The sequence below is a fragment of the Plasmodium malariae genome, assembly GCF_900090045.1.
Source record: "Plasmodium malariae genome assembly, contig: PmUG01_00_21, whole genome shotgun sequence".
NCBI lineage: Eukaryota > Apicomplexa > Aconoidasida > Haemosporida > Plasmodiidae > Plasmodium > Plasmodium malariae.
This window is the reverse complement of record NW_021638293.1, coordinates 16,147-39,112: the sequence shown is the minus strand read 5'-3', so window position 1 is coordinate 39,112 and position 22,966 is coordinate 16,147. Positions and strand designations below refer to the sequence as shown.

At 18.3% G+C, this 22,966-nt stretch overlaps 3 protein-coding genes and 1 pseudogene across 4 annotated transcripts; 3 read left to right on the top strand and 1 right to left on the bottom strand.

The window, feature by feature from the left end:
• Positions 1-279: 279 nt before the first annotated feature.
• PmUG01_00040600 (PIR protein) lies at positions 280-1,442 on the bottom strand (the record flags this gene model as incomplete). Its single annotated transcript, XM_029003222.1, has 3 exons — positions 280-444; positions 575-1,258; positions 1,416-1,442. The coding sequence occupies 3 exons, from the start codon at positions 1,440-1,442 to the stop codon at positions 280-282; spliced, it is 876 nt and encodes a 291-aa protein (XP_028858958.1).
• Positions 1,443-9,427: 7,985 nt separating this feature from the next.
• PmUG01_00040500 lies at positions 9,428-10,108 on the top strand (annotated as a pseudogene). Its single transcript has one exon. A coding segment is annotated over exon 1 (681 nt).
• Positions 10,109-16,990: 6,882 nt separating this feature from the next.
• Positions 16,991-17,890, top strand: PmUG01_00040400 (fam-m protein; the record flags this gene model as incomplete). Its single annotated transcript, XM_029003211.1, has 2 exons — positions 16,991-17,074; positions 17,207-17,890. The coding sequence occupies 2 exons, from the start codon at positions 16,991-16,993 to the stop codon at positions 17,888-17,890; spliced, it is 768 nt and encodes a 255-aa protein (XP_028858957.1).
• Positions 17,891-20,417: 2,527 nt separating this feature from the next.
• PmUG01_00040300 (fam-l protein) lies at positions 20,418-21,444 on the top strand (the record flags this gene model as incomplete). The annotated part of the gene is made up of 2 exons (XM_029003200.1): positions 20,418-20,504; positions 20,629-21,444. The coding sequence occupies 2 exons, from the start codon at positions 20,418-20,420 to the stop codon at positions 21,442-21,444; spliced, it is 903 nt and encodes a 300-aa protein (XP_028858956.1).
• Positions 21,445-22,966: the final 1,522 nt, after the last annotated feature.

Here is a 22,966-nt window from a genome sequence, read left to right as displayed (position 1 = left end):
TATGTTTTAAAAATATTTGTTTTCCATTCTTAAAAAAATTTCATACAAATGTTAATTTTTCTGCTTCTGACTTTTACCATAGAGTTGAATTTATGTCATGCTTTTTTTTGAAATATATTTACATCATTATTTTTGTAATTTTTACACACATGTATTCATTTATTTATTTTTATTTTGTCTTATGTATTAATGAATTTCCTTTTATATGTAACATATACACGAATAAATGTTAGACTTTCTAATGAAGATAATATAAAATCTACTTTTGTATCAAGTGTCTCATTGAGGCTGATAGGCTATGTTATGATAACTTCCTTCATAATTTATATTCGCTTCATTATATGTGTTTTTAATAGATTCTATTGTTTTTTCTTCAACTTCTCTAAGTTCACTTATTTTTTTCTTTTGTAGACGATTACGTAGAAATGATTTAATTGGAGTGAACTATATGAAAAAAGATATTATATATATACTTAAATGTATTATTTTTTTTTTTTTTTGATATCTTTGTGAGAAAATGAATTATAAGTATTGTGATACATTATTCATATTATTAATTATAATTTTTATTAACTTTATATAAAAAGAATAAAGTAAAAGATGCTAGTAATACTACAGCAGTTGTTAAACTGGAAAGAATTACAAAATCTCTTTTTTTAGGTGGTAACTGTTGTGGTACATCAGGACAAGATGTTACATTACTCATTGTGTCTTCATATACTTCCTTAAAATTTTTCAACTCTTCGCAAAAATCATCATTATTACTTTCATCACAATCTTTGTAATGTTTATTATAAAATTCATAGCATTTTCTAGCACTTTCACAATTCATGGTAATTTGATCTTTTTCAATATTAAAATTGTTAAAATTTTCATATAAATTATACAACTCTGTAAGTTTTGCTAAAACATTAGAATCAATTACCTTTAATTCTTGAGCACATATATTTTCTTTAATGGATGAAACCTCTTTATATGCATCAAACCAACGATGATCCTTATAATTATTATCTGAATTTATCCGGTACTTCAAGTATTTACAACGTTTGAATCTATCAGAATAATATTTATCCTTTATTTCAATTAAATATCTACCAATCTCTTGACATGCTGTAATAAAATTACTACCAGGAGTATTTAAATTATTATATTTAATGTCACCACAATACTTTCCAGGATTTATACTACCATTTGTAACATTTAAAATAACTTTATCAAATTCCTTTTTATATTTAAGATATAATTGGACACAGTTATTCTAAATATAAAAAAAAATAAAAAAAAATATAAATAATAATACATATATTCGAACAATCTTATTTTAACGAATTAAAATATATATTTCATTTATATAACTGTGGGTTCTTGACATACAATAATGTATATAAATATTATAACGAAAAGATAAATTGTACGTTATTATCTGAACTTGAGGGTTCCATTGCATATGTATATACGTGAATTAAATAAAAAGAATTAAAGTGGCATCATATTTATATTCATACAAATTAAAATATAATATATATTATGTTTATATGTGGTATATTCCTTTTTTTATTCATATAATTTAAAAATAAAATTTGTTATCCAAATGCCTTATTTAATTTTTTCTTTATATTAAAATAAGATAGTATAGTTCGTACAGTGTAAAATAAACACTATTAATTGTAAATATAATAACATGGAAAATGTGATTATTTTATCGTAATAAAAAACAACTTTTATAGAGTAAAAAAAGCTTTAGTAATATTATTATTAATATGAATATTATAGAATTGTACTGATTTGACATATGGAAATATAAATTACATTTAGTTTATTCTCATATAAATTGCTCATTATATTGAAATATCTATATAGAAATATATTTAGACCTTTTAAAATAATATGAATGGATAAATACTATCTATTTAAAACATACATTATTTTCTTTTTTTTTTTAGTATTATTTTTTTTTTTATAAGGTTAAAATAATAACTCTCAAATTATTTCATTTAATGTTTAGAATACGTTACAATAATATATATGTTCGTTGAAAAACTCAACTTAATGATTATTAATGAAATAATAATTTTAGTAATCGAAAAAGAAATTTAACAATAATATAAATGTATATACGAGAATAAGTAATATTCTGTTAAATTAAATATATTATTCTTAAAAAAGTACTTTTATTTATAATTGTATTATTCAAGAAATTCACCATATCGTATAATTATAAAGTAATCCATTAATACCATCTATTCCATTACAGAGGGAAGTTATAAATTCATTTTATTCTTTATCACATTTATATCAGTATCATAATATATTTATATTTACAATATAAATATATAGACAAAAATTACATTTTATTATACTGTAAATTGAATATAATAATAAATTAAACAAAAAAAAAAAAAAAATCATTGATTAAAATCCTAATTCCTTTAATAAAATATATTCTTGAAACAATTTTTTATTTGTAGGATAATAATAATATAGATTAATATATCAACTAAAATTTATAATTATAATTTAAATATTATACTTAATAATGGAATATATATTTAAGATATGTGTTCTACTTTACATATATAGTAAAATAATTGTGAAATATAGTATTATTATATTTTTAAATTTCGTATACATTTATTCATATCATATTTATATTTATCCTACGTCATAGTAGTTACACTGCATAATAACATATAATTCTAGACATCCGAAATATATTAAATTATTTTTTAGTTTTTTCAGTTATTATATTTTTATAAAATATATTACTCCTAGATATATTTAATATTATATATAAATTATGAGCTATAATTACATTTTAGTTCTATTAATATAGTTACTGTATAATTAAACATATTTTATAAAAAGTTTGAGATTTTATGAAAAAGAAAAATTTAATATGAAAATAGATATAAAAAAGGAAAAATAAAATATCTTTTAATCCAATTTTTTTGATGTGGATAATTTTTTAAATAAATCTATTGAAATTAAAATATAATTTGCCATAATAAATACATATTATATCAAAGTTATTTTTAAATCAATATATTTAATATTTTATACTAATTTATATTGATTTATTTGCATATTATTATGATTCGTTATATATATATAATCGCTGATATAAGTAAACTTATATTTTGCATAATTTATAAAGAGAATGCAAATGTAATTATTATTGAATTATAGTTTTATTATTAAATGTTATGAAAATATACATGATTAAAAATTATTTATAATATTTTAAATAAAATTACATTTAATAATATAAAAAGCGTTAATAAAGGAGCAAACACAGTTAATTAAATATTTTGTTATTTATTAAGGTTTTTATATTTATACATATAAATTATATAATTTCGTACAAAAGTAACTGCAGTAAGAAAAATTCAATATATAAAAAAATTAATAATTATAAATATTTTTCGATCTTTTCTTTTATGTAATGTAATGTTACCTTATGAGCAGATTTTTACTTTCATATATTAAAATATTAATTTTATATTAAAATTGTTCTATGTTGAATTATTGTAAAACTAAGATTAAGTGTAAATTTAGTACAAATAATATTATATAATTTAAGTATTTAATATAAAACTGAAGAAAATATATTCAAATACACAATGCTTTAATTATCGATTTCTTAAATGTACTATATATTATTTAATACAGTTAACATTATGAAAGTGAACATAACATTAATAAATGGGAGAACAGTATTATAAGTGTTTTCAAATTTGTTGAAATAATTGTTTGTTTAATAACATGTAAATATTTATGTCCATAATAATCTCAAAAAAGTTGATGTACTAAAAACAAAACAGAATTCATATTTTTGTTAAATTTTCAGAGTAATATTCTAAATATATCACGTTAATGTAATATATATAAGATTTTGAATTTCGATGATAGCGAGAAAAATTATAATTTTATCTTTAATATATCCAAATCCTGAAGAGAATATCATAGAGGAAAGTAAAACACTTTATAATAAAATTATAATAAATTTAGAAAAAGAGAATAATATGAGAGGTGTTGAATAATATGAACATTGGTCACATTATTGTACTGGGTGTATTATGAAATATAAAATATGAAAAACCTTAAATAAGATGTAAATAATATTCTTAGATAATTTACTAATATAGAACCTAATATTAATAAAATAACAGTTGGGCATGGTTTTTGTTTTAATTTACTTTATAAGGATATTGTGAAATAAAGCGTATATATATATAATAAATATCATTATGATTATTTTAAAAAATATTAGCATGTTAATAGTAATAAGATTTTTCAAGGATGTTGAAAATGATAAAAAGAATGAATATCGTAATATTATCAAAAATTTATAAGGAACAGGAAAGATGCGTATTTTGGATATGAAATAAAATTTTGCCAGTACTCTGCTATGAATTGTGGTGAAGAAATTAATTCATATAAACAGTTTTTTACTTTTACTTCTAAATGTAGTGAAGTTTGTAATAGGCTAGGAAGTGTTTCTGAGAATGAAAAAACTGAAATGTGTATTATATTAAGCCTTTTGTACAAGAATTTTTAAGGTCCGTTATTGTAGATATTATAATGTATATAATGGTAAGCCCTCCTTGGAAAATTTCAGCAGCACTGCATGTAGATTGTTCCAAATTTAAGTCAAAAAACATAGTAATGATATTCCATCTAGAAGCAGTGTAGAAGAATGGAATACTGGGCTAGATTCTACACGAATTAAAATGCCAATATTATATGTAGGTTCATGGGATGGATCTCAATGGTAAAAAATAAGAATCAAAAGAATTGTAAAATTTCGAAGTAAATAGCTACAATATTATCTCTCTATGAAAACATATGTAAAAAAATTAGATGGAAATCTGTCAAATAAGAATTTTCTTGTCAGTTTAAAATGATGAATGTTGATAAAAGAATATTTTTCAAATATATGAAAATATTGCATTAATATGGTTATACTGAAAATAAAAGGGATACCTAATTTAATAATTGAACAAGGGCGTGATATGGAAGGCTAAAAATCTATAAGAATTACTTAGAAAAAAAGAATAATAAGAAAAAGTAAGAGAAAGAGAAAGTGGAAATAAGAAAGATAAAGTAAAGAATCCTTAAAAAAAAAGTGTTATAGAATCAAAAAAAAACAAATTATTAGTATTAATAGATTCAGAATGTGCACAAGTTATAAATCCTCAAAGAGCAATAGTTTCTAATATGGAAAATTTAATTAGATAAGCACATTCTAAAAAAGATGACGAATCTAATATATTACAGAATACTGCTGTTTGTATTTGTGATGTCATTCTTTTAATCATAGGAATTATTTTTGCTTTTTTTTTTATTTTAAAGTAGATACCAAACCCTATTTTGCATATTGAATACATTAAAACTTAGCATTTATAATGCATTTTTGTTAAATAATATAATACTAAAATACATATATATGATTTATTTATTTCGCTTGTTTAATAATTTATACTCTAAGAATCATATATACGTAAAAATAAAAAAAAGGAAAAGAAGATACAAGTGTAATTTCCGTGAATTATGAAAACAAGGACTATCAGTGAATTCCTCAAAACCTACTTATATGAATTTGTATAAAAGTAGATTTAACGTAGGAATTCAAGTAGCATGAGCTACTTTTAGTGTTACGCAATATATGAGCTGATTTATATTAAATATTTAAATAAGTACACAGAAATATATTATATAATTTTTTGCATTTAATGAAAAAGTTGAAAGAAAAAAAAATAAAACTACGTAATTAAAAAATATATATTTTGTTTTTGAAATTTTCACGCTTATTTGCATTTATGTATTCGTATTTTTTTTTTAATAATATTACAACATAAATTTATCATGTAATACTTTCCTTTATTTTTAAAATAACCATATTTTAAAAGACAATATTTCCAGATTTTATATGTAAAAAATTAAATTTTATTTCGATGTTTAAAAATAATTTAAAGATGTAATATATCATAAGTTTCTGTAATATACGTATAAGTTATATTTATTTATATAAATTATACTTGTGAAATAGCTCGATGATTCAATTTTATGCTTTGTCAAAACTTCAAATATAAGAGAAATATTATACTTATAATTAGCATAAAAATAAATATGAAGTTTTCAATTTACATATTTCATATGGAACAAGTAATCTAATATATAAAATTCCTGCAAATGTATAAACATAAAATTGATAAAACACATAACATAAAAATTCACAGATGAATTCATTTTTCTAAAAAAAATATTTATAAATATCAAAAAATACCTAAAAATATTATCATCATTCGTAAAAAAACATTGTGAATTTCGAATAAAATATACGTTAATTATTTTACATTAATTTTTTATATAAAATAATATCTCATTCTTGTAACTCTTAAATAGTAAACATTGTATATGAATAGTCTAATTACTGTATAATATAATACATTTATTAAATAAACACATACGAAAAGTTACATATTAAAAATAATATTCAAATATTTTATTATTATAATATGATAATTATTGAAGTAATATATGATGATTGTAAAAAACAAATTAATAATAAATCATAACTAAAAATTTTAATACAAATATCCGTATCAAAAAAAGCGAATCATGAAAAGGTAAATATCGTATAAAAGAACCATGTCAATAGTCTATAAAAAATTATATTTTACCTTTGCTAATTTTTATACTTATATAATTTTAATTGAAATTCTATTAAAATTATTAAATAAATAATTTTTTATTAATTAAACTTTGAATATTAAAAATAAAAAGATTTTAATTTTCTGATTATATAAATATTCCAATAAAATAAAAAAAAAATGCTTATAAAGTAATTCAACATAAACCTACAAAAATTGTAATAAAAAGATAATTACAAATCAAAAAGTAATGGAAAATAGATTTCTTTTTGTCAATGATTTATAAAAAAATATTGTTAAATATTATTATATAATATAAAAATGTAATTTTGTTTAATTTATATGATTTTCACATGCTTTTTCGAATTTTCAAAGTAGTAAATAAATTCTATTACTTTTTGTTGTATGCATTTTTTTAAGTTTGTTTTTATATTTTTTTTTATATATTTTGTTTTATTTTTGTAATTTTTCATTTAATAAATTATTATATTTGAAACATGTTTTTTATTAAATATATTTTTGAATTTTATAAAAGTTACAGTTTCTGATTATATGAGGAATTAATCATTATGAATAATATTTTATGATTATATTATGAAATGATATTCCTAGAGGTCTTTTTATTAGCTAGATTTAATTTTACTAATAAAACAATCGATATATATTATGAATGGTAAAATATCAATAAATACTATATGTAATAATCTTATGAGTATTAAAAAATATCTTATAATACGGGAAAATAAGCGTTTATTAATTTAGTTTGTATACTGGTTCATCTGTTATACAATTATGTTTTCATAAAATAAATTATGTTTAATTACTAACAACTAATTCACAATGTAGCAGAAATGAAGTTATTGGGAAAAAAAAGTAGAACTACAACATAAAAATTAACAGTTGCGAGAGAACTATAATTATTTTTATAAAATTATTATATATATATTAAGTATTTTTCGTTTTCATTTTTCTTTTTGATTTTTATATTTTTTATTGAAGATAAATGAAAAATTTCGAATTAATAATAGCTAATTTGTCTTTATTTTGATATATGCGTGATGTTTTGCAGATATTGGAGCTCTATGATATTATAATTAACTTTTAGAACAATTTCGTGTTTCGTTATGGTATGTTTATAAAAGAATTAATATTTTTAGAATTGCACATGAATGTTAATATAAATATGAGATAGATGCTTAATTAATATATCTTTTCAATAATTTGTAAATATTATGTATATTAATTATACATGGATAAATCATTTGAGTTGTTTAAATAGGCGTTATTTAATTATCTCAAAATATTTATACTAGTCCTATACATTTATAATTTTACTTCTGTTCTTAATAGGAATTATTGTGAATATATGTTAAGTATAAGAAATTTATTATATTTTTTCTAATATAAAATACAATTACTAGTTAAGGGAAATTTAAATTAGTTATTTAAATCTTAATATTTATATGTATTTATAAGAAACAATTTAATAGAATGATAAGTTTTAAAAAAAAAAATAGTTTATATATTTTTAACATAATAACGATTAGATTGTTATAGTAGATTATAATGTATATTACATTTTAAAACTTTGAAAAATAAAATTCTCTTTTTAATTTTATATGAATAATAAATTTCAGATTAACAGATTAATGATGTATAACTCCTTTTTTTCTTCTTATTATATTCGTATTTCCTCTATATATGTATAATAAATTTAAAACAAATAAAATTCAATGAATTTAAAAAATTTTATTTAGAAATAATATTATATATCAAACTAATTATAATTATAATTTTTAGAAACTATTATACAAGATTATTAAATTTGTCATTACCGACTATTAAAATACATATTAATTTAAAGATTGAGTAAAAATTTATACATTAGATTATTTAAATATTTTATGGACCATAAAATAAAACATATTGTATACGTCAAAACTAATGGAGTATCATATTTATTATAGCACGAAAAGTTGTCCAAAGTATTATTATTTTTATTTATTACCACTATTATTATATTGTTGTAATAATATATTCTTAAGAATAAGTTTTTTGAAAATATGTTCATAAAATTATAATTATTATTAAAAAACACCATTAAAATTAGACATAACACTTTTAATATATAGAATAATGTGTAGTCTATATTCTATATATTCTAAACTTTGTATTATTTGAATATTTATAAATGTTAAGAAATTCCATATATCTTTTATACTATGAAATGTATTAAAAATAAAATTATTTAATTTCTATAATGTATTAAATAATTAGATTGTATAATTTTAATATTTATGAATAAATACAAATTGTATTATTTTTATTAAAAATAATTTTTCATAAATAATATTAAGATAAAAATTGTATAAAGCACTTTTAGGTATTCTATTCTTGGTGCCTTTTTTAAAAAGTATTTTAGTTATACATATTTTATTATGTTATTATAAATAAATAAAAATTAATTAAATAAATATAGTATCATTTACATTTAAAAAAATATTATAGTATTATTTGTTGTTTTTTTAATGGATATATTAAAATTTTAAAAATATATAACGTGGAACAAGAAAATAATTCAATTAGTTTTATTAAAATTGGTATGTTTATTCTTTTAACATGGATATATAATTTATACATTGAAGAAGTATGATAATATTATTTAAAGAAATTTGTATTTTTTATATATTGAATTCTTACATTTATGAATTCTGATTTTAAAAATAAAATTTTTTATATTTTAAATTAATTGATATTTTAATTTTTTTTATTAGAATTAATTTATCATTTCTAAGGGAAAACGTAAAAATGATATAAAATTAGATTTAGGAAATTGTTGATTATTAGCAGCATGTGAAGATTAAAATGTTTCAAATGTTGTAGTGTCAGAACAAGATATACATAACTATAAAGAGAACAAGTAAAAGGATATATACATCAGTAGTAAAGAGAACAAAAGAATAAAGATAAAACCAAGGAGAAATTCATTATATGAAGAATTCGATACACAATATAATATACAAAAAAAATTAATTTATGGAAAAATAACATTATCCAAATTTGAAAGAAATTTTTTCAAGAAACTTGATTACATAGATTTTATACAAAAAAATCCGTTAATTAGTAATAAGATATACCAAAGACTAGTAATTAAAAAGTTTGGATTAACAATATATTTACCTACTTTAGTACTTTCATGGGTGATATTGGTATCATTAGGAGCCACAGTTTATAGTTTTTTCCATCAAAATGCATCAAGTACGGGAGGTGTACCAGCTGTACAAAGTGTACAAATTTATGAGGTTCAAATATTTTTTCTTGTATTATTGGGTATATTATTTGTTATATTGATGATATGGTCTGCATTTACATATACGAAATTTAGAAGACATAAAAGAATTAAAAAATGGAATGTTAAAATGGATAAAAGGAATATTTATTTTTCTATGGAGTAGTAATTAGCATTATTCAATATATGTAGTATGATTAGTTCATATTTAATAAACATATGCGTAATTTCTTAAATTACGTAAATTCATGTATTTGTTGCTAGAATTTTTGATACGCAAGTGTAAATTAATGTTCTATTTGAATTTTTGTGAATTTTAGCATTTTAGTGATTCTGAATATATATATTAGAGTATTGCTTCAGTTATATTAAATATTATTAACTGATACTTATATTTATTTATTTATATAGGTTCTTATGGGTAGTGTATATTTGGGAGTTAAAATTAATGTGCAATAGCTTATTTTATATAATTTTGTGGATATGTGTTAATTTGTATTTGTAAATAGAGCATGCTTGTTTGAATATTTTATATTGATCAAGTACATAATAATTATCTCCTGATATAATTTTAATAAGACTATTATTAATTTTGAAATAAGGATAAATGTGCCCTGTTTTTTATTTAATATAACAAAGAGCAAATATTTAATTGTATTAATATATATTTGTGTATTTCTTATGAATAAGAATGACATTTCGTCTATAATATAGATTTTATGACAAACATGAAATAAGAACGATTTTTTTAAATATTGTATAAAATAATTTGTACTTTTTCATGTTTTAAAAGGAAAATATAAATATATTGTAAAATACTATCTTTATTAAATATTAGTTATATGTAATTCTTTAATTATTTAGGATTTCTGTAACTTCAGAATTAAATTAAGAGTTAAATTGATACATTATTCTATTATTGTTCCTAGGAGTGTCTCTATTTCCTATTTTCAAAATTACTGAAATATATATAATATCGCATATTTTAAAATAATAATACTATAAATTATTTTTAGAGCTTATAATAATGAAGAACCGATATAAGTAATTATTTTTAATTTGTTATTATTATATAGTAAGTTGAAATTCTTTTTTTTTTTAGGTTTTTTGATAATTTTAGTTTTAAGAAAATTTGTTATATTTTTGTAAAAATAAAAATTTTCTTTAGTAATAATGAAAATTAATATATACTTTTCTATAATCATGATATTATGTTTAAATTAATAATTATACATTTGTTCTACTTTGTTTTCTTAACTATAAATATATTAACCAAACTATTAATACTATTTTAGAAATGAATAAAAATATACAGTTCTTATTGATAATTACTAATTACTTTCATATTTAAAACATTTATTTTTTATATAAAATATAAGTAAAACAATAAATTCTTTATTATTAGATAAATAAAGAATGAAGTGTTATCATTTCTGTTTATGGTTCATTTTTTTTACTACAAAAAGTACAAGATAATTTCATTTACTTTTAATCTTTAGTTTGCAGTATACATGACAGAATATTATTTTTGAATATAACTATAATTATCAGTATGTGAATAAATAGCTACTTTTGTTATCATAATTACATAATTATTTACTCAATTCCGTTTTATAATATTTATTTAAATATATATTGTAGAATAAAATGATAATAAATAAGGATATGTATTTTAACTCTCGAAAGAATGAAACATATTCATTATCGGATTAAGATTATTTTGTTATTAATATGTTTTTTAGAATTACTAATTTTTTTTTTTTTTTTTTTCAATTTCCTTTAATTAAATATTTTTAAAAAATGTAAAAAGTTTAGTTAAAAGAGAAAGTATTTATTATTTACATACGAAATATAATCTATTTAATAAATAATATGTTTATAAATATCTCCAGTCCCTATGTAAAAGAAACAAATATTAATAAAAATATTGATATATAAATATTTTTCATTTTATAATTATAAATTAATAGAACATCTAAATTATTTCTTTTGCATTAGCTGAATATAATTTATTTTTTATTATATGATCTCCAGTTATATATATTCTTATATATATAGAAAATTTATATCATGTTCTCTCCTTTATAATAATTTCAAAAAGTATTTAATATAAAATTCTATCTACAATCTTAATTTATTCTTCCATATAACCTTAAAAATTTATTTGATCTTATTTTTTTTTAAGTTCTCATAACTGCAAAAAATGATTTTCTACTAAATTTACCTTTTTATTTTTATATATTTTTTGTATTATTTATATTTTTGAAGAATATATAAATTGTTTTTATTTTTAGGAAAAAAAAAAAAAAGGGAAAATAAGTGAATTCATAAAATTAAAAATTTTGCTTTTAGTTATAAGAAAAAACATATATATATTTAAATTATATAATAATTATAATGTCGTATTGATGATATTTTGCTACTAATTAATAGATCTGTAATTTCGAATTTTAATTTTTAAGTTAAAACAAATTATTAGGAGTATTTAATCCAAGAATGGACCTTTTGAAATAAAAGTGTATAAATATTCCATATATGGTGGTTATATTTCTCATGTTATCGTAAAATATGTTCAATATATTTTTTTTCATGTTTTTTTTCTTTTTTGCTTATCAGTTATATTATACGCAGTATAATATTTTATGTTTTTTAATTATAACTTAATGTTTAAAAATTATAATATGTGTAAAAAATTGTGTTTATTTATAGGAAACATAGAAAATAAACCAGTGCTTTTATTCCTAAAATATGTTTATATTCCTATACAAGATATATATTTTTTTTTAAGTATGAATAAAAAAGCATAAAATAGGAAGAAGTAATTTTATGATTTTTTCATCCTCAAAAATATTAACAAATATTTTAAATTCTTTTGTGAGAAAAATTAAAATATACATACGTTCTGAACATTTATTTAACAAAAAAAGTTCTGGCAAATATTATCATATTTCTAATTTTTTTATAAATAAAATAATATAAGATATATTAACTAGAAAGCTTTTATAATTATCTATTATATAATATAATTTATATTAGTATTTTATATAAGGAATTCAATTTTTGTTTTAAAGAAGCAAACAAAAAAATAATAATATATGTAACAGTACTCTTTTACTGGAACTTCATAAATATTAAGTGAACTTTTCATCTAATCAATATTATTATAACAAAAAATATTTGTAAAATAAATGAAAATAAAATGTATTTTATTTCAATTAAAACTATTATATTTGTTCTCTTTATTTGGGCATGATATTTACCAATACAGTATTAAAATTATAACATTCCAGAAAATTTTCCTAATGAATTTTTCCATTCCTTGTTATCCATATATTTATATAATTGTACTAATTTGTTTATGACTATATAAATTTATTGCATTAGAAGTTATTAAAGCATTTTTTTTCCTTCTTAGTGCATTTTTGATAAATGTTTAACAATAATAATATAAATAACATACTGTATTAAAATAATAATTGTTTATTTTCAGGAGATTTGATGGGATACAGAATTATAGGATTAAAAGATAAATTACCTACAAATATATGCTATTATTTTCGAAAATGAAGGCACTCGTAAATTAGAATATAATGGATAATATGAATCTAATAATAAGATAATTCATGATCTGTAGCAATAAAATTAGCTAGGAAATGCACATCGATTATATGTTAACCAACTGCCCCAACATACAATTTATTTGAAAAAATTATATATATGAGATTTAGTCATATATATAAATACTGAAAATATACAGATTATATCGAAAAAAAAGGTTAAGAACGCTAAGAATTATAAGAATATCATTGATATTTTCTTTACAAGTAATACTTTCTTAATAGGTTTTTCTTTATTTATTTCAGGAAATTATAATTCTGATTAACTTAATGAACATTACATAGATAAGTTGTATTATTTTACCATGTTTATATATTATGATGGAAAGGTAATGTTGCTATAGTTAACTTTTTTATATATTTCTCTAGATATTTATATAATGATAGTTTTTATAAGTTACGTAAATCATAAAGGAGAAAATGAAGTTAAATCTTAGTTCTAATGATTATAGTTTTTTCAGAAGAAAATGTTTCTCGATACTAATGAATATCTTCATTTAGCTTAATGAGACGCTTTGATAAAATTTTTTTTTGTTTTATATTGGTAAATTTATTATTTAAAATGTGTAATATACAAATATATACTAAATAGCCAAAGTAAAAACGAAAATGTAATATATAAATATAAGATTATGCTTGTTTTGTTTATTTGTTTTAGTATTATAATAAATTACATTGAGGTCATTTACTATATTTATATATAATTTCTTATAAATAAAAATTTGGAATTTATATTTTTCAAAATACCCAATAAAATGTGTTTTACAATGAAAAAATCATATATGTAAACGTTTAAGTATATTCGTACAATAATAAATGTGTGATATTTAAATTTAATATATAAAATGTTACATATATTGTAGTTTCAATCAAGTAATTAGACATTTTTTATACATATCAACAATAATTTTTTTTGGATTTTTTACTTTTTTATGGATGTGTTTACTTGAATAAATCATAAAAACATTATATTTTATACTATTATTTCCATATATATAATTGTTATTCTCTTAATAATACTATATACAGCTGTTAATTGTTATCTGCAAGTATTTTTTACTTAAATGTATAGTTAAAGTAATATTTGAAAAAAATATTTTTTCAGAAATATATGTTTCATTACATATGTTATATAAGAATATATTTTTTCATATTTTTGGGTATAGTTTAATTATGAGACAATAAATATATAATATGTTTAATTTTAATGAAGTATCATTAATAATACATTGTTAATTATATCCTTTAATTTAGAATATTTTTTGATATAAATTTATTATATATATATTACTTAAGTATATAAATAAAAGAAAATTTATAAATATTTTGGTAGGAATTCTGAGAATACATTATTTCATGCAGATTTAGTCTAACATTATATCGTATAGTACAACATTTAATCATTTAAGTTTGTCAAAAAAAATCATAGATTAACGAAAGTTAATAATATACTTACTATCGAATTAAATTAACTACTGAATGATATATAAGTAAATTTTTAAAATAAATATATATTCTTTAATAACATCACTATATAGTGATAATTTTTTATACCTTTGTGTCCTTCTATATTTTTATTTTACACATTTATTTACGGGAATAGTAATAATATATTAAGTATAATAAATATAAATAATTTTTAGTAAGGACTACAAATATTTTTCTTATTGTAATAAGCCTCTTAATATAATAGATACAAATAAAGGAAAATATATGTTATATATATAATTTCATGAAATTATTATTCAGATTTTATCAATGATTTAAACTCTAAAATATTTAAACTAAATTAATGAGCTATATTTTATGTAACAGTTTTTAATTATATAAGGATAAATTACATGATTTTTCTTGAGATTTATTTATGAGGTTTTAGCATTATTAAGTACCAACTATTTTTATAATTACTTCCTAAAAATCCAATTTGAACACCGAAATTTAAATTAATTTTTAATTTATTATCCCCACAATATATTTACTTGACTTATGTTTTATATCCGATGAAATATATTAAGTATTATATATTCTTTGAAAAAATATAGTTCGAGCTAGATATGAGATTAATATTATTAATACGAAAAATAAAAATATTAACCATTGTGTTAAAAAGTATTTTAGTATAATTTTTAATGTTTTTTATTCCGTTTTAATATTAAATATTATAATACTTTATAATATTATATTTCAATCTATATAATTTATGAATTTATATTTAACTGTATCCCGTTTTAGTTTATATTAATGTTAGGATAATAATAGATATAGTAGCATAATTTTTATTTTTATTAATACTGCATATAGTATTATTAATTTTCAATAATAAAATATATCAGAAATGAATTAAATGATATTAGAAGTTATGATAACATTAGTTTAATTACATTATTGTTAATTTAATTTAATTTTATTTTATTTTATAATTATTATTTAAATATCCATGATAAAATAAATTGACAATAAAAAAGTTATTTATTTTTATTCATTATAGTGTTAAACAAATACATTATTGAATCGAGATTACTCAGATATTGATATATTCTATACAAGTATTAATCCTTTTTTTTTTTTATTACATTTCTTCTAAATAAATATATTTATATAAAGTGAAAAAATAATGATGCCAATGAATTTAAAAATCCTTCATTTAAAATTTATGTTATAAACTGAACTTAAGTAAAAACAGTAATTTTAAAATACTATTATACGAAAATAAAAAATCATTTGTTATTTTCCTATAGAAAATATATTTTTTTATAGGTTAGTTTGTATATAATTAGTTTCACTTTCTAAATACATTATATTCTGTAAAATATTGTATAGGATTAAACAGCACCATAATTACCTGTTATAATGAACGTAATATATAATATTGTTTTTATGACTAATTGTTACTATTTTCATTATAACTAATATATTTAAGAATAATAACATGTTCTTATAAAATATGTTAGAAAAATTATAATTATTAATAGGGTATCATACTAAAATTAACAGTTATTATTGTAACATGTGGGGAAATGTATAATGTATACATTCTATACATTCTATATGAGCTGAATATTTCTGAATATTTAAAAAACATATATTTTTATTTTTGCTTTATTCTAAATAAGCATAATAAAGAAAATTATTTAATAGGTGCATAACATTAAATATAAAAATTATTTATTTTGTATATTTAGGAATGTATTCAAATTATTTTTTTTAGTTGAAGTTTCATTTTTTTGTAATAATTTTAAGATAAAATTTTATATTTTTGTATAATATTTTTTTGTAGATATAATTTTTTTTATATTTATATACATATTATTAAATATTTACAAAGGAATAATAAAAAAATATATTTTTTAAATAAACATAGCTTCATTTATTATTATAAGTGAATTATAATATATTAGTTTTTTCTTTAATGAATATGAATGATCACTATCATGGAACAAAATATTAAGCTAATATTGCCAGTTAAAATTATTGTGTTTATCCTTTTAACGTGGATATATTATTTAAACAAAGATGTATGACATTATTATTTAAGGATATTTCTATTTTTTATATTCTAAGTTTTTTGTATATATATATTTTTTTTTTTACCATTATATTTTGTATTCTATTATATAAGGTATATTTACATTTCTTTTATTTTTTAGAGAATATTTAACAAAAATTTGAATGATAACATCGATCTTAATAAAAAATTACATACAATAAATTGTCGATTGCTAGCAAAATATAAACAGGATAAGAATTACAACGATGTAGGTTTAAAAAATAATATACAAAATAAGCGGGAGCACCAAGAAAAAAATATATATAATAATAAGAAATGGGGGAAGGGAAAGAACAAAGAGTCTAATAGAAGTTTATTAAATAAGGCACAATACTACACAGAATTTATAGATTACAATAATGGAATGTTTGATGGAAAACATTTTCATTTTGAAAAAAAATGGATAAAAAAAAAAGATTATGATAATTTTCTTGAAAAAAACAGAAGAATTCGTGATATAAGTTTAAAAAAAATAAAATTTAGAAAATACAGATATGGATTTCCTATGCTTTTTCTTTTTTTCCTTTTGGGAATAGGATTACCCATATTATGTGGATTTGAGCTGCCAGGAGTTTCTTTCAAAACAATAATAGATGACCTATATACGAAAATTAAAACAGGTATAAATAGTCTAATAGAATTACAAGATGGACATATTTATCTTATATTATTTTGCATATTTATCGTTATATTTTCCATAATACTTATAATAGCGATACCTAAGATCTTAAAGAATAATGAAAAATATCACAAAATTAATTTAATGAATAAGGGATATGAATAATATTAAGTATGTATTTTTCTTTAATCATGTTATTAATATGATGTTATATATGCAATATTTTTAGTGATAAATTATTAATACAAATAACTATAATTAACATAATTTTATAAACACAAATGTGTCTACTTGGAATTTTCGATGAACCAAAGTAAAAATGTATGATTTTCAATTTTGTGTGAAATACAATATTTTAATGTTTTATGATAGTCATATTGAAGTGTTAATTAGTCTTTATTACTTATATTTGAAATAAAATACTTATTTGTGGATTTATATATATTTTCGTGAAAAATATATATTTGTTTTATTAAATGAATACGTTATATCAGAATATGTATATTTTATTGAAATGTTGTAATAAGTTATATTTTAACTAATAACTGTTTCTTTCTATCTTATTCATTCTACACGTCTAAAATTTTTATATGTTGTACTTATTAAGAAAATCAATTATTATTTTTACGTTAAGAATTAATGTGTCTCTTTTGATATTTTATGAAAGGAATTGTATATATTTAGTTTTATTGACATGTATATATTAATATTTTTAATTTAAGAAAAAATGTTATATTCATTTTATATAATGTATTTTATGTAGAATATTTTATAGAATGTATTAACTGCAAAAAACAGAATATTGGTTTCGTTTGCTTCGCATAAATGTGATATTATAAATATACAGTTGAAAATTATTTTTTTAAATATCTATTATTTATAATTATATAATAACATTGACTTTGTAAGGTATTACAATTAAATGAATAATTAAAAACATTTATCATTTTATTATTGTACTTAAAAATATTTTTAATTCAATTTCGAAAAAATTAAATATATGTTAAATAGATAATAAATAAATAAATACATTATTTTTATTTTTTTTTTCAACGGAAAATAAATATAATGCATTTGTTTTAATCACATATTTATAGATAATATGTAAACTTTTTTCTTACCTACGTATAATAATGAATTTCTAAAAATGTGATATATCACTCTAAAAACTTAAATTGAACTCAGTAATAATTAAAGTAAATATATATTTTTTATAATAATGTCATCTTGCATAGGTATTTATTTTTGTATATGAGATATATTTAATTGTTGTCTATAAATATGCTAAGTAATGTTTTCATCTTATTTTAGGAATATATACAAATATGTAGTGTATATATCGACTATTAATAATTTTTTCGTATTTATAACGCTAATTTTTTAAATAAAACTAATAAAATACGAATTTTTTTATATATAATTCATAACTAAAGTTTTAGATATTAGGTTACAGGTGTAGCTAATTTATAAGAAATAGCTAAGACGCATCAATGTAATTTCTGATTTATTAGTAAATGTGAGTAGACTGTCATTAATTTTTCCTATTATTCTGTTGTTGTAATAAATAAATGGATAAATTTATTAATTAATTTACTTTTTTACATGCATAATTTTGATTTAATCGGTTTTTATAAATATTACTAAAATATATATACTGAAATAAAAGAATGAAACATAAATTTTTTTTATTTTTATTTATGATAAAATTATGTAAATCTTTTTTCTAATTTAGATTATTATATTTTTATATTTTATACAAATTTTTCTTTATTAATGTTTTTTTTTTTTATAATGGTTATATATATATATATTTATGTTTAATTAAAAAGAGTTATAATTATATCAATTCATTTAGAATCAATTAATTTATAAATAATTCTATAAACTAAACTTTCTCAAAAATTATAAATATCAAGAATAATTATAGAAAAATAAAAAATAACTGTTTCTATAGATAAATAATGTATATTTTTAAGTATGATATGTAATACATTACTAATGTACTTCTTTAAATATATTATATGCCGTATAAGATTGAATATATACATGTAGTAACTAATGTAAGTGCTATAAAAATTATTACATTGAATATCATGAATAATATTATTATCTATATTTATTATTACTATTAACATACTGTAATAATAATCAATATTTTATTAACTATAAAATATATTCCAAACATAATGCATAAAATATTATAAATATTCGTAGGAACACATCTTTTAAATTAGTTATTATTTCCCTAATAAATAAAACGATGTATTACCTATATTCTCTATATTCTATATTCTATAAAAGGTGAATATTTTGAAAAATTAAAAAATGGCTTATATATTTTTTTTTATTTTATTTTGACAGCAATTAATAAAAAAAATATTAAATTAAATTACCATATTAAATAAATAATTTATATATTTTGAACATTTATTAATAATTCGATTTATATTATACTAGTAAATTTTATTTTTTTATATATTGCGTTAAGATAAAAATTTTACGTTATATATCTAAAGTTAATTTTCATTCACTCCGTTGTAAAAAAATAATAGTTATACATATATTATTGCGTTTTAATTACAATAGATGAAAATTAATTAAATAATTATATTGTTCTTTATCATTAAATGTGTATTATATTATTGCTAATTGATTCTATGGTGAATATATTACACTATTAATATTATACAAAATGAAACAAAATATTAAGTTACTTTTATTTATTAAAATTGCTGTTTTTATCCTTTCGCCGCGGATATACAATTTTAACAACGATACGGTGTGATAATACTATATAATCATATTTAACATATTCCTGTATTTGTCGTTTTATTTTTATTAATATATTTTTGAGAACGATATTATTTATCTTTAAATAACATATATTATCTTCGTTTTTTTAGAGCAAGTATTATAAATATCTAGGTGCGAAATACATCCTTATTAGAAAATTAGGTATAAGAAGTTGTAGATTATTAGCAAAATGCAAGCAATATAATGATTCAAATATTAGAGATTTAATAGAAGATCTACCATATAACGGATCGTACGAAAAAAAAGATATATCTAACAATAAAAAAGGAGCCACAAAAAAAAACAATCAGTCAAATAGAAATTTAATAAATCATGCTAGTCAAAATAGGGAAGCTAAGAAAAGTAGATCTTGTATATTTGAAACGAAAAAATATTCTCATTTAGAGAAAAAAATATTCAAAGAGCTTGATTATATGGATTATCTTAAAAGCAACAAAACAATCAGCAATGAGACTTACAAAAAAGTAATATGCAAAAAATATGGTTTAAGAATAATTTTACCTATATTATTATTATTGCTGTTATTGATACCACTCGTAGTAGATTTCTCAGCAGGTTTGGCACTTGGTAATTCATGGAAATGGGGTTTACTAGGGTTTTCTCACTATTTAAAAGAGTTGCAAATTAGTGATGGGGAATGGTTATCAAAATTATTAAACTGGTTGAAGAGTAATACACCAGGGTTATGGAAGCACAACACAATTTTCGATTCGTCCTACGTATGTTCGTTGTGCAGTGCAGCGGGACAATATGACCTTTCTATAAAATGTATATTAGGACAATTATTTGGATATATAATATATTTCGTACCATTCATTATATTATGTAGCACTTTTATATCTGCGATTTTTTATTACCATAAAAAAGTAAAAAAATACGAAAAAATTAAGTTCAGAAAAAAGTAAAGGATGAGTAAGTTATATGTTTCATTCTATGAAGATCTATTTAATATTAGGTATTAAGGGTAATTTGTTTAGTTCAATTTTAATCAAGAATATACATAATTTCTTTTATTTTTTAAATGCCGTTATATATAAAAGTACTTTTTGATATACAACTGCACAATAAATGAACATACTTTTTTCTATTTTTTATTTCTAATATTTATGAAAACGTAGTATAAAGTATTGTTTGAGATTGACTAATTTTTATGGATTCATTTTTGCATTTATGTTTTTAAAAATATTTTCGTTAAAAATAAATAAATATATGTATATATATGGATTAAATTGAATATATAATAGTGCAATTTATGTAATTCTATCAATAAATTTAATTTATATTTTACCTAAAAATTGTCATCTGTGTTTTTTATCTTGTTCTGATCTAAAACTATTTTTTTTCAAGTTATTAAGAAAATTTATCATGACCTTTATATTAGGAATAAATTGGTTTTGTTTTGTACACATAAAAGGAAGTGAATGTATTTCGTCTTATTTATGTGTATATATATATTTTTTATACCTTGGAAATAATTTAATATTTATTATATAAAATAGATTTATGAGAAGTATTTAATAGAAAAAAATTGTTGTAAAAAACTTCTTAATGTACCTTTATTTTATTTTTCATGATATCTTTGAAGTTATATGCATATAATTAAAATAAAATTTTATTAAATTTTGATTATTTATATTAGTTCAAAAACTCATATATATTGTATGTACTTACAACCGAATGAAGTGTTAAAAACATTAATTAATTTAATATTTCGTTTATTTGAAATATTTATTCATTTTTGCAATAACGGTATTATACATATATATATATTATATTAACAGTTTATAAATAAATGAACTACATATTTTTTTTTATTTTCTATATTACTAAAAAATTGAATTGACTAATTAAAAGTAAACATATAATAATGAATGATATATATAAATTCTATTTTTATGTTTTTTTTACAATATTTTAATTTATAAAAACGTGAATATAATAACAAGAAGAATAATTAACAAAAGATATAAAGAAAATAAATAATTTCTATTATCATATGATAATGTATATGTATTTTTTTTTTGGTATTCCCTATTTTTGTATTTGTAATTTTGTTAAAGAATAAGCTAGTATTATTTTGTTCATATATAATAATACAATAGTTTAAATTAAAAATTTGTAATTTCTTCAAATTAATATTGATAATATTTAATATAAAATGAAGCTAAAAGAAAATATATTGTATTTTTAAAAATAGTTTTGTAAATATTTATCATTTTTTTTGTCCTATAATTTATAAGAAGATGCACTGAAATGTTACTATATTTATTTTTTTACGATGAGCTATTAAATAAGTTTAATAGTTAAGTTTCTTCATTCAAGCTCTTGCAAATAATATCCTTTTATTAATTTTGATTTTTTATATATTTACATGAAAATCATAATTTCATATTAATAAATTTTTTAATTATCTCTTTTAAATAAACT